The 13,283-nt window shown below is 44.7% G+C and overlaps 1 protein-coding gene across 1 annotated transcript in view; it reads left to right on the plus strand.

The window, feature by feature from the left end:
• The window catches only part of Abhd12 (abhydrolase domain containing 12, lysophospholipase), a 77,695-nt gene that overhangs the window by 47,841 nt on the left and 16,571 nt on the right, over nucleotides 1–13,283 (plus strand). Inside the window, exons 2-4 of the mRNA XM_027421557.2 lie at nucleotides 1,616–1,740; nucleotides 9,917–10,022; nucleotides 12,255–12,374. Of these exons, the coding sequence (XP_027277358.1) occupies nucleotides 1,616–1,740; nucleotides 9,917–10,022; nucleotides 12,255–12,374 (351 nt within the window). The remainder of the gene's footprint in view (nucleotides 1–1,615; nucleotides 1,741–9,916; nucleotides 10,023–12,254; nucleotides 12,375–13,283) is intronic.

The raw sequence follows: 13,283 nt of genomic DNA on the forward strand, positions 1-13,283 counted from the left end.
AGAGGGAGATTGACTGAGAGTGTGGGGGACGTTTGGAAGAATGGAAATAGTCTTCACTCTGTGTTCCTCTCACAATCTCTCACTCTTCTTTTATTCTACTGGAAGGTAGGTATTCAGTGGTTTGGGATCTTACACATGAGGAGGGAGAAAGTGTATCCACACAAAGACTCATCAAGTGTTCATGCAGCTTCATCCACAGTGTCCCCAAACTGAAATATCAATGCCTATCGGTGGGTAAATGGACAGACAAACCCGATGGTATCCTCAGTCTAAACATATGTGGCAAAAACCACTGTTGCATGCAGCCATGTAGAAGTTGTTCGTCTTCATGTGGTATTTTAGAGTGATGCTTCCTCCACACAATGAAGCCAGTAGCTCTTTATCATCTTTATTTTCTATCATTTATTTATTTATTTTGTTTTTTCAACACAGGGTTTCTCTGTGTAGGCTTGACTGTCCTGGAACTCACTCTGTAGACCAGGCTGGCCTCAAACTCACAAAGATCCACCTGCTCTGCCTCCCAAGTGCTGGGATTACAGGCATGCGCCACCACCACCTGGCTATCATCTTTATTTTAAAATACATTTTTTTCCTTTTGACATTAAGATTAGACCCAGGGCTTCATGCATGCTGTATTACTTCATGCTTTTTACTTTATGCTTTGAAACAACTTACATAAGATGGAATCATCTACCCTTTATAACGTTAAAGGAACTTACCAAGAAGAAACTAAAAACAAACAAAAAAGATGTGGTGGGGGAGCAAAGTCTCACTGTGTAGCATAGACTGTCTTTGAACTCAGAGCATTCCTCTTTATAGTGTGAGTGGTGCTGGAACTCAGGGCCTTGTATGAGCTAGTCAAGTCCTCTATGACAGACCTTGTTTTAATTCCTCAGTTTTAACTCGTTGGATGACAGCAATCAATATAAATAAATGTCTTAGGGTCCTCATTTTTTTTTTTAATGTAAAGTTTGGAGATATCTTTTTAAGGGAATTGGAAAGACTCATGGTATGACTCAGGAATCAGAAGTCTTGAGAGCTGAGGTACTAACCTGCCTGAAAGGGATTCCGTGGGATGAGTCCAAGAGTTGATCTCATTTTCAGCCTCTGCAGTCTCCAGGACCTGGTTGGGCAGGTTCTGCTGATGTCCTGGGTGTAGGTACTTCCGGCTTCCCACGACCAGCTAATGAGTAACTCAGCACTGAGCTGTATCAAAGCAGCTTAGCAGCAGTGAGGCTTCAAGGCCCAGAGAAGCCAGCCACTCTGCCGGGATGAGGTGGAAGCGGGGGTCTGATATCAGGTGGGGTGCTTTTAGGGGTCCTTTCGTCTCTGCTGGATTCTTGCCCAAGGGCCAAGATAACAAACAGACAGGACTGTGTCTTCAACTTTTAAGAAATAAAAACAGAAAAACAGAATGTTCCCTCTAGTATAGTTGAAAACTCAAAAGACTATCTCAGTTAATTAGCAGAACCTGAGGGAGGCTGGCCATCAAGAGCAGTGTCCCCTGTGTGGAAAGATGCCTGTGGCACTTGTTAGAGATTGAAGGTGCTATCAATAAGCTGGCAGAATGGTTCACTTATACTGCACTTTGACTCATATTGCTTCTGTCTCATAGACGAAAGAGCCTGTGGTTCCGACTGAGGAAGATAATTCTCTGTGTTCTGGGGTTCTACATTGCCATTCCGTTTCTTGTCAAACTGTGTCCTGGGATACAGGCCAAACTGATTTTCTTGAATTTCGGTAAGTCCTTTGTATTGATTTTTCTTTAATTTTACTTAGTATATTTTCACAATGGTGGCTGACTTTAAAAAGTGTCTTCTTATTTTAATTGAGATTGAACTTACATATAGTAAAATGTGTAGATTTTAAGTGAATGGTGTGTGGGGAAGTAGAGCCTCCATCCAGATTCAAGAATTAGTATGGGTTTGTGACCTGGAAAGTTCCCTGTACCTTCCGTTAATAGATGGGCATGGCGAAGATGGCATTACCATCTTAGGTCTCTAGGTGACTACTGCACTAGAGGTGATTATCTCTCTTGAGCCAAAGTAGATAAAAATGTTGACAGCATGAACATTTGTCTGAAGCTGTCATGTTAGAGACATGTTGTCACTTGTATAGTCCACGTTCATTGAAGCCATAGAAAAGAACAGTGTCAGCCAGGGAATGGTGGCGCATGCCTTTAATCCCAGCACTTGGGAGGCAGAGCAGGTGAATCTTGGTGAGCTTTTGAGGCCAGCCTGATCTACAAAGCAAGTTCCAGGACAGCCAGGACTGTTACAAAGAAAAACCCTATCTGGACCCCCCCCCCCAAAAAAAAACAGTGTCTTTAAAAATAATAACAATAACGAGGCCTCATATTTTTCTTTTTGTTATTATTGGTCCTTTAAAAAAAACAACAAAGAAAAAAGCCTTGTTTTGTTTTCCATAAAAGAAAAAAACCGACACATAAGGATTTTTGTGGAATTTTGTACTGTTTAGAAAACATGGACCCTTGGCGGGTGGTGGTGGCACACGCCTTTAATCCCAGCATTCAGGAGGCAGAGGCAGAGGCAGAGGCAGAGGCAGAGGCAGGCGGATCTCTGTGATTTCGAGGCCAGCCTGGTCTACAGAGCGAGTGCCAGGATAGGCTCCAAAGCTACACAGAGAAACCCTATCTCGAAAAACCAAAAAAAAAAAAAAAAAGAGAGAGAGAGAGAGAGAGAGAGAGAGAGAGAGAGAGAGAGAGAGAGAGAGAGAGAGAGAAAAGAAAACATGGACCCGGTGTTATTTCAAAGCTGCTTGGGATGTAAGAGGGAGGAAAAAGTGAAAAAGTATTGTGCTATATAAGACAGGAGGCAGAGGATCCTAGGTGTGTTTGCTAGAAACAGTCTTTTCAGAAATACCATTTTATACCCAATATGGGGCAAAAGAAGGTGGAGGCATTCATTACCAATGATAAAAATGGCTATGGTCAGTGTTGGGATGGGATGAGGTGGCTAATGTGGGAGTCAGGTAATGGCTACAGCATCCCCTACAGGTGGCCTCTTCACCAGATCTTTGATAGGTTGGCTTACATAGTGAGCCCAGCCCTTGTGTGTTTGGGAATTTTAGACTCAGAAGCTGGCTTGATGCTTCGAGACAGCTGGCAGGCTTTGGCAGGTAGAGAGACTGTGAGGGTCCAGTTCATGTGGGAGTGTAGCCCAGGACATGGTAGAGCCAAGGATGCAGGGCAGGCGAGAGGCATGGCTCAGGTTTCAAACCCCCAGTAGTAACAATTCCAGGCTCTGTAGGGGCTGGTTTTACAAATTTTGGGTGTTTGGTCTATAATAGGCTTAATTATAGAAGTTGGGAGATACTAACAAGGAATTTCTATTCTTTAAACTAGTAAGAGAAACAAATATGTGTGTTGTATATTAAGAGATATTTTAGTTTTTCAAGTGGAAGTTACTCACTTCTAGGAATTTACTATCTCTATGTTTGGTAACTTGTAAGGAATAAACTTAAGAAACAAAATCACAAAAAAAAAAAAAAGCAAGCCAGTGTTGTTTTTAAAGTTAAAAGTTAGTGTCCTTTAAAGAAGGTACAGAAAAGATGCTGGGCTTTCAAACACAAAGACACAAGAGCTGTAAATTTATTGGTGTAGCCCTTAGAACTGACCCCTGTAGCCTAGCGCTGTGTGTTCTCTGCTATTTGGCACACAGTCAGGTGCAAGCAAAGATCTGGATTGGATTTATTTCCACTAGATTCTGCGGGCTGCTTTAGACACAGTCTACAGTTTTGCAGTGCTGGTTTTCTGAAGAGATGGTAACTGTGCCACAGGCACAGAACTTTGGGTTCTCTAGTGTGTGTCACAGAGAGGAGGTTGTGAAATGGCTGCCCCCCAGGCGGATGCTTTCCTTCCACTGCCTACTGCTTGGGAGCGGAGGCCCTTGGTCAGGTTTGGGTTGGGATTTTGGAGTAGTGGGACTTAAACCCAGGGCCTCACATGCCTGTACCAGTGAGTCCTTCCCTGGGCAGTGTTTCTGAGGGTATAATAGGATAAAAAGCTGTCTCTGGGTTGCCTTTGTTTGTTTGTGTTTGTTTTGGGCTTGGGAGGTGACTCAATGGATAAAGTGCTTGGTGCTCGAGGATTAGGATCTGAGTTTGGATCCCCAGCACCCACAGAAAAAACTGAGTGTGGTGGCACATGCCTGTAACCCTGGTGCTGGGTGGTGGAGACAGACTAATGATCCTGGGACTCACTGACTATCCAGCCTAGCTAAAATGGGTAAGCTCCAGATTAGTGAGAAATTCTGTTTCAAAACCTAATGTAGAAGTTGGGCATGGTGGTGTATGCCTTTTACCCCAGCATATTGAAGGCAGAGGCAGATGGATCTCTGTAATTGCAAAGCTAATTTGGTCTACATAATGGTTCCAGGACAACCAGATAGTGAGACTCTCTCTCTCAAAAAAAAAAAGTAGAAAAGTGATTAAGAGAGATATCCTGATATTAATCTCCAGCTTTTGCTTGAGCAAGCGCGCACTTCCCCTGAGCAGTCCCTGTTAAAACCATATAGCTTTCTTTCTTCTCTCATTATCTTCCATAGATGTCCCTGGTTGATCTTATAAAGTAATTGTAATTGATAAAACCCAGATAACCTGCCAGGCCCTTCCTTTGTTGGCACCACACCTGATACAAGGCTATTCTGTTACTTACAAAGATGGAATGAGATGCAGCCCAATAGCAAAAGTCCCCAGGCGGTCACAAATGCCCATCTAAGTTTAGTAACTCCAGGCTTTTACCCTTTCAGATACTTTTCCAGGTGAGCCTTTTAAAAGGTGTGAGAAATCAAGTTGCTTTCTAGTCATTTGCATATTTATTCATTCACTCTTTACTGAGTGCCTGTATGTGAAGGGTCTTTTCCAAGTCATGCCCCTTGGTTTTGATTGCTGATACATGGTGGCATGGCTGAAAAGGGGTTGAGGAAAATCTGACGAAGCCAGCGACCTGCAGAGGTAGGGTTTCTGACCTGTATAGCCAAGTCCTGTCTGAGAAGAACCTGTGAGATGGTGATGAGAGCAGGACCACGTCTATGGAGCATGAGTGATGAATGCTCTGTGTAGGGCCTGTTTCGTTTGTGATAGATACCCTTGAGCCATGTACTCCACTCCTGCTTTAGTTATGGCATGAATCAGTGCTCAGCAGGGTGGGCACCAGACAGCATCCCACATTCATAGAGATCACCAAGTGCTGGTGGCTAAGAGAGATATAATAACCACTTGGTAGGAGAGAGGGTCAGTATTAGGCAGAAAGAGTGTACTACACATCTGGCCTAGGTGATCCTATGACTAGCACTCAAGCTACCTCCACCTAATACACTCCTTATCCCCATTTCCTGCTTTGTGGCATTTCTGATCTTTCGGACCCACACTGGCCAGGTGGGTCCTGTAATTACAGTTCTCTGGGGCAGTGTGATCCCTGGCGACTGATCAGGCTCTATGTCAATGTCTACATAGGCAAGGACATGAAGGGCAGCATCTGCTGACTGCAGGGTATTCCCTATGCTTCCCTTTCCATTGCTAAATCAGGAATAAGGGTGAACTGTCAGACCAGCTTCCTGGGATGCTCTGTTTGTACAGAACAAAGTTTCCCAGTTCCTAAATGTCCTGACCTAGAAGCTTTCTAGATTAGCTGTTTAATCCTCATAAAACCACTTTACCAGGAATTCCTCCAGAATCCCAGGGAGGTTCATGTTTCCATATTGGCCTCCTTTTCATTCTGTTCGAAGTTATGAATATGTTAGGATGCTGAACCAGGGAAACCAAGTGTTCCAAGCCTTTCTCCTCCTTTGGAGGTTGGCTGTGGTTCCACCTTCAGAGGCAGGACTGACATGTGAGTCTCGGGTCACCAGAGGGCACCTGATCTGAATCTTTTTAGTTTTACTGAGGGAGTCCACTTTGTCAGCAGTGGCAGGCAACACAACCCAACATAGCTACCAGCACCCTGAGTTCTCTTACCCCTAAGGATCTCTAGTTAAGTAAAGACATCTTGACTATGCTACAGAAAAGAGTTTCAGGATGGGTCAGAGTGAAGCAAAGCATGTGAGTTTATTATAAATGTTTAGACAAAATCGCTGTATCAGTTACCTTTCTGTTACTATAATAAAACACTGTTACCAAAAGCAACTTATGGAAGAGTTTATTTTAGCTCATGGTTCTAGTGGGGTAAGAGTCCATCAAAATGAGGATTCAGCCGGGCATTGGTGGCACACGCCTTTAATTCCAGCACTTGGGAGGCAGAGGCAGGCGGATCTCTGTGAGTTTGAGGCCAGCATGGTCTACAGAGTGAGTTCCAGGACAGCCAGGAATACACAAAGAAACCCAGTCTCGAAAAACCTAAATAAATAAAAACAATGAGGATTTGTAGCAGCAAGCACCACTCATGGTGGCAGGAACAGGAAGCTGAGAGAGCACAGCTCCAATTGTAAGCACAAAACAGAGAGAGAACTGGAAGTCTTCTGAGGCTACGAACTCTCAAAGCCCACCCCCAGTGATCTAATTCCTCCAGCAAGGCTGCACCACCTTCCTACCCAGCCAACCCCAACAGCACCGCCAACCGGGGATCAAGTCTTCAAATAGTTGAACCTACAGTGGACATTTCTCATTCAAAAAATCACCACAATCATTTAGGAAAAAGGATAATACATAATCCCAAAACACATGTCTAGGCTTCTCAAGAGGGTCATGTAAGGTCAGCCAGGTGGTGCAGCAGGTAAGAATGCTCAAACCTGATGACCTGAGTTTAATCCCCAGGACCCACAGTAGAATGAGAGAACTGACTCCCAAAAGTTGTCCTGACCTCCACACTCATTACATGGGACATGCATGGATGCCCACATTCACACACATAAGCATACACATATAGTAATAATAATTTTTAAAAAGAGGCATGCTTAAGTGTCTTTACAATGGCTATGTATAATCCTGTGGCTTTCTAGATCCCATTCCTTAAAGTATGCAACTTAAAGCAAGGTTTAAAGACTAAGTAAAGCTCAAATGCAAAAAAAAAAAAAAAAAAGCCTAAATGAACTTTTAAAATGAAGTGAAAATATATGAGGTTGTTTACTTATTCTCAAAGAATTTACTTTTGTGACTAAAATTGTAAAGTGGCATTATGATGCACACTATTTAGATTTAGGGGTGCTGATAGAATTACAAATACTCACATATTACGTAAGCACAGTTCACTTGCTGCTTTTAACCTCCTGTCTGAGATGGCATCTGGAGGTTCAGGAAGACACCTATTTCTGTGGGCAGTTTTGACTTCATGGGTTATATTGAACTTTTGACAATCCACCCCTATTCCAGTCAGCAGTGAGGCTTTTCTTCCTTCTCTAGTCCCTCTTTTTGTTTTTCAAAACAGGGTTTACTCTAGTTGTCCTGGAACTCACTTTGTAAACCAAGGTGGCCTCGAACTCAGCGGTCCAGCTGCTTCTGTTCCAGAGTACTGGGATTAAAGGTGTGTGTGTGTGACACTACCACCTGGCTAGTTTTTTTCTGTCTTTATCCTATTTTAACTTCACCTGAAAATGAGGCTGCAGCTTTCAAATTCCAGTGTGTGGTAAGGTCATAGAGGGAAGCATGGGATTGGCTTGTACAGCCCAGGAAGTAGACTTCTTTCTAGTCAGAGCCTTCATGGGTCCCTCTGTTACCAATAAAAAACTTAAATAAACCTTTAGCTCTCTGATGGGTGGCTGCAACAGGACAAAAAGACTTGGCATTCTATCTTCCTTCTTGTGCTGCCATCACCCTCAAGTCAGGTTCTGTTCAGGCCTCTTGCAGACCTGCTGATCCTCCATGGAGCTGGTCTTCTGCCCCTGAAGATCTTCCAGCAGCTGCAGTACACAGTACAGCCTCTGCTCCACCTTCAAGCCAGCCAGTAAAGGCCTGCTTCTCCCTCTGTCCAGGGAGCAGCCAGTGCTGGCTCCTTTCTACTTGTCAGCTGGAGCCCCATTAAAGCTTTGCATGTATCCTCTGCTTGGTTTCATTTCTATTGCTTCCATGCCAGATGACTACCAAGTCTTCAGTAACACTATTGCCATGATAAAATCTGAATACTTTAGTATGAGTGTCCATTTTCCTGACAGGTCTCCAGACTTAGTGGCTTAAAACAAAAATGCGTCTCGAAGTCCCCGTGGCCAAAAGTCTAAGATCAAAGTGTTGGCACCCTCTGAGGCACCTGGATAGACTCCATCCTGTCTCCCTCCCTCCCTTCTGTACTAGGGATGGAACTCCAGGGCCTTGTGCATAGTGGACAAGCACTCCACCACCTCCTGCCTGTTTCATCAGCTGGCAGTGGCCTGCAGTCTTTGATGTGTCTTGGCTTGGAGAAACCTCAGCCCACTACTCACAATCTTCACGTGAGCTCCCTTTTTAGAAGTATGCTAGCCATGATGGGTTAGCGGTTGCTCCGGAAAGACCTGGTGTCTAAATGAGGTCATGATAGTCTTGGATTCTAGGAGTTTGGGGGGGGGAGGACATTATTCGACATGTAACAGAAACTTAAGAGGAAATTTAAAACTTCAGCCTGCGTCTTCAGGGAAATGTGGATTAGGAAGGTAGTGATGTGAAAGGCAGTCCCAGGGAGAACTCCTCTCCCAGCATGGCCTGGAGGAGATACTCAGGACTTTCTGGAGAAGGAGCATATGTGCATCCCTGTGTCCTCAGGAATCAGATGGTTCACTTATTCAGCAAGTGTTCGTTGAGGCCCAGTGGCACTTCAGGAAGTGAGCTAGCCCTGCTATATATGATGGGTGAAGTTAGTCTTGAAACCTCCCTCTTCACCTGCTCCTCAAATCTGTGAATGAATTCCTTCTAGAGATCGTTATCACCTAGAAGTCAGGACCATCCTGCTCTTTGTCACTCTCCCCCATGGTGAGGGTAAATTACACCTCGGGTCTTATGCTTTCTGGTTTATTCATTTAAGTTTTTCATATTTCTATTAACTTTTTCTTCAAAAGTTGTTTGCCATTGCAGTAAAGTACAGTGACGTATAAGGGAGAAATTAAGTCTCTGTGCACACTCACACTTGGTATGTGTCTTTCTGTGTCCACCTCTCAGCCTCACATGGTGTGGTTGCATTTGTTGATGTCTTTGCTTGTGTTTGCAGCGGCAGTGGAACAGTGTCCCTCTTATCTACCCTGTCCTGCATGTTTCCCATAGCTGATGCTTCCATGATCTCTCATAGGTTGGCATACCACTTTATCCAGTTATGACCCTACTGGCGATGACCATTAACTGTTAAGACCCTGCATAGTAGCCTCCACATAGTTCACTGTGGATGAGGTTCTGGATTCTTCCATTTTGATGTCTTTTCTGGGTTAAGTCATGCACCAAAAACTTGAGAACCTCTGTGCCTTCTTTCCCTCTTGTACCCGTCATCTTATCCATTATCCCTTTCCAGTGTCTGCCAGCCACCCTGCCCCTAGCCTTCAGCTATGGCTTAGCTGAGCTCTTCTGCAGGATCTTCTCCCCTCTGTGTCTCAGCCTATCTTGTACCAGTTTATCCTGTTAAAGCTATCCCTTCCCCTGCTTCTGTCTTCCCCTTGAGCCACCATCCTAGGCTCCACTTGGGCTGTGTCCTACTGCAGTGTTTTCAAGTTGTATTTCAGTTCTTAGCTTTACCTCTTCCCTCAAGTGTGCCTGTCATGTGGCAAAATCCTGATAGAAAAGCCTTTTGAGAGTTTCTCCTATGCTATGGGCACTCGATGTGTACTTGTCAGTGTGTGTGTGTGTGTGTGTGTATTGTAGTGGTGTGTTTGTATGTGTGTATGTGTATGTATTATAGTGGTGTGTGTGTGTTGTGTGCTCGAGTGCATGTGAATTCATGGGTAAGAAGAAGTTTGTGTGTGTCCATCCTCTCCCATTAATTCAGACTTCATCTCTTTGTCCCCTACAGTGAGGGTTCCCTATTTCATTGACTTGAAAAAACCACAGGATCAAGGTTTGAATCATACCTGCAATTACTACCTCCAGCCAGAGGATGATGTGACTATTGGAGTCTGGTGAGTGTCTGCAGCTGAGGCTGCAGGGTAGAGGCACTAGCTTCTTTGGCCTCCTCAGGAGGCTACAAGGGCCCTGCTCAGCTCAGGCAGTGTCCTTGACACTGGGCCCGGGGTACTGTTGCTTGTTTTTATCTTCACCCATTCTCAAGGCCAAAGGAAGCGCTCAGCTAAATTTGATCTCAGTGGTACAGAGTGAGATGGCACCAAACTCACTCCTGAAGTCTTTGAAACAGCAAAGGCTTTGTGACCACATTGTTTTTAAAGTCTTATTTCCAAGTTTGTTTTTTTTTTTGTTATTGTTTTTGGGTTTTTTTTTAACCAAACAGTCTAGAGACAAAAGGAATGTAAGCACACAATCAGAAATACAGACTTGAATGTACCTTTCAGAGAAGTGAATGCCTACTGTCTGTAGTACTTCTCAGGAGCCTGTGGGAGGGAGTTTACCTTTTCCCGTAGATTCATACTGGGCGTAAGCCCTGTGACTTCTCTGTGCAAGTGAAGATTCCTAAGCAGCTGGGTCAAGATTTACCAGAATGGCATCAGCGTTCCTTTCCTTTTCTTTTTCTCAGAAGCAGCTCTGAATAACTACCCCTTTATCTTAGCTGGCTCTATTTTTCAGTTGCCATAAAGTCTCTTTCTGCAGCCTTAGAAACCCACCGTGCATGTGAGATGTTTGTAAATGAACCCAGCGAGTAGGCTGCCAGTGTGGATGAGGGGACCTTCAGAGGCTTCCATCTGTGGTAAAGAAGAGAGAGCAAGAAGGGAGGCTCTTGTTCTCAGCAGAGGACATTGGGAGTAGTTTTGTCATTTTCTTGTTTGATTTAATTGAGCATCAGCTGACCCATGTGTGCTTTTGGAACTGTCAATAATCTGACCTGCTTTGTCCAGAGCTGTATGGGGTGGGGGGATAATTGGCCTGTAAGTAGGAACAAGGCTCTGTCTTGTGCAGGGAGCGTGCGCGCAGAAAGCATCAACAGCACCTGTGTACATTATTAAGTTCCCACAAGAGTTAGGGTGTTGGCCATTCACATCTCAAGGCAGTAGACAGCAGCTGCTGCCCCTGTTTGTCCCTCTAGACTATTCCATGACCTTGGGCCTTAGGAAGCAACAGGCTCTGCTCTCAGCTGCTCTCCCTACATCTTTTCAGATTCTCTCGCCAGTTTGTGCAAAGGCCTGAGTGCAACCCAAGCACAATTCTTAGCTACCAACTCAGTGTCAGCTGCCCTCTACCAACAGATTGGAGGTGTGCACACTGGGCCTCTGCCAAGAGTTCCAAAATGGGACAGTCTGGCTTCTAGAAGAATATCAGCTCCAAACATCTAAAATAGGCTACCATCTTTCCCCCCAGTACTCCATTAATACTATGTATTGCCTAAGGCTGACTAAAATCTCCTGGACTCTAGCAATCTTCCTGCCACAGCCTCTCTAGTACTATTTATGTATAGTACTAGAGCTATGTATCTAGTACTATAGCTTGTGGTTGTATGGGATAATTATGGTGGCTAGAAACACAAAAACATTATCCTCATGAATGGACAAGAGAGTTACATTAAAATGAGAAAATAGCCAGGCAGTAGTTAGCACACACCTTTAATCCCAGCATTTGGGAGACAAAGGGGGTGATCTTTGAGTTCAAGGACAGCCAGGGTTACACAGAGAAACCCTGTCTTGAAAAAAAGCAAGAGAGGGGGAGGGGTGGGGGAAACAAGCTTGGCTACTTGAATTTTAAAAGATTATGTCTTTGGCATCTAGAATGAGTGAACATTTTTAGCGGAAAAGTAGGCATCAATTTAGACCCTCCCCAGTGATTAACAGTATTCGTTTTTTGGCCTTTGTATATCTCTGAAGGAGAGTTTGGCCAAATAGAATAGCAATATCCAAGAGCCTGGGTCAGCCTGGCTGATGGTGAATTTGTCCATGTATTTGTGGCCCAAGAATGCAGCAAGGTCCTATCTAGGAAGTTCCAGTTAAGGCAGGACAAGGCCACCAGAACAAGTTGTTTGACCAATGAGAGGCCCTTTTGCTGTCTCTAAGGCTGTCAATAGCTGACCTGGCAGCTTGCAGTTCTAGTTACTTATTTGAGGGCTGAGATAATATGCCACCCACCTGTTTGTCCACTGATACGTAGATAGGAGCTCTGCTACTTTGTGTCTCCACAGACCTTCATATAGGTGCCACTGTCTATGCAGAAGGGGCATCTGACTTTGCTTCCCCCTCTGCTTCTGTATCCAGGCACACCATCCCCTCCATCTGGTGGAAAAATGCCCAAGGGAAGGACCAGATGTGGTATGAGGATGCTCTGGCTTCTAACCACCCCATCATTCTATATCTGCATGGAAATGCAGGCACCAGGTAAGACAAGTGGTATGACTTCTGGGCAGCAGCACCTGGCTCCTTCCTAGGCTGGAAATGTGTTTGCTTAGACTATCTTAAGTGGGCCTGTGGTCTACATAATCAGGTTTACTGAGCTACCTCATGCAAGAAGAGCTTCTCCAGAACAAAGAAAAGATAGAGTTCTTTTGGGGCTAGGAGAGTTTAGAGGCATCCCTGTGTGCTGAGGACCAGTGGGTCTCATCTACCCAGAGCTCCCTGGGAGATAGTGCTGAGCAGCAAGCAGCCCTGGAAGTTGAATTTTAATCGGGTGGAGGGGGATGTTTCTCTGCCAGAGAGACTGAGCTCCTTCAGTCAATAGCGTGTCCTTCTTCCTGCTTTGAGTCAAAGGGCACTCACTGTGTCTGATAGTGTGTAGTTTATGAAGAAGGGCTTCTCTTTACGGAAGTGGTAGTCACTCATGGGGTGGTGATTACACTTGTTGGTGGCTTCAGTACACCTTGAGGAAAATGAAGACTCCGTTTCACCTGTCTGTTGTCACCCTAGTCTTACCAGTGAGATAGCCTCAGGGTGTAGACTAGGGCAGCTATAAGAAAGGCAGGCACATTTCTTTTCTTTCTTTCTTTTTTTTTTTTGACTTTTTAAATTTATTAATTTATTTTTTACATTCCAATCCCAGATTCCCCCCCCTTCTCTCCTCCTGCTCCTACCACTTCCCCCCACTTCCCATCTGCTCCTCGGAGAGGGTAAGGCCTCCCCTAGGAAGTCTACTAAGTCTGTCCTATCATCTCATTGAGGCAGGAACAAGCCTTCCTCCCCTCCATTCCTGCCACCCCTATGTCTAGGCTGAGCAAGGTATCTCTCCACGTAGAATGGGCTCCATAAAGTCAGTTTGTGTATCAGAGTTAGATCTTAGACACACTGCCAGTG

Source organism: Cricetulus griseus, chromosome 6 (assembly GCF_003668045.3).
Source record: "Cricetulus griseus strain 17A/GY chromosome 6, alternate assembly CriGri-PICRH-1.0, whole genome shotgun sequence".
Lineage (NCBI taxonomy): Eukaryota > Metazoa > Chordata > Mammalia > Rodentia > Cricetidae > Cricetulus > Cricetulus griseus.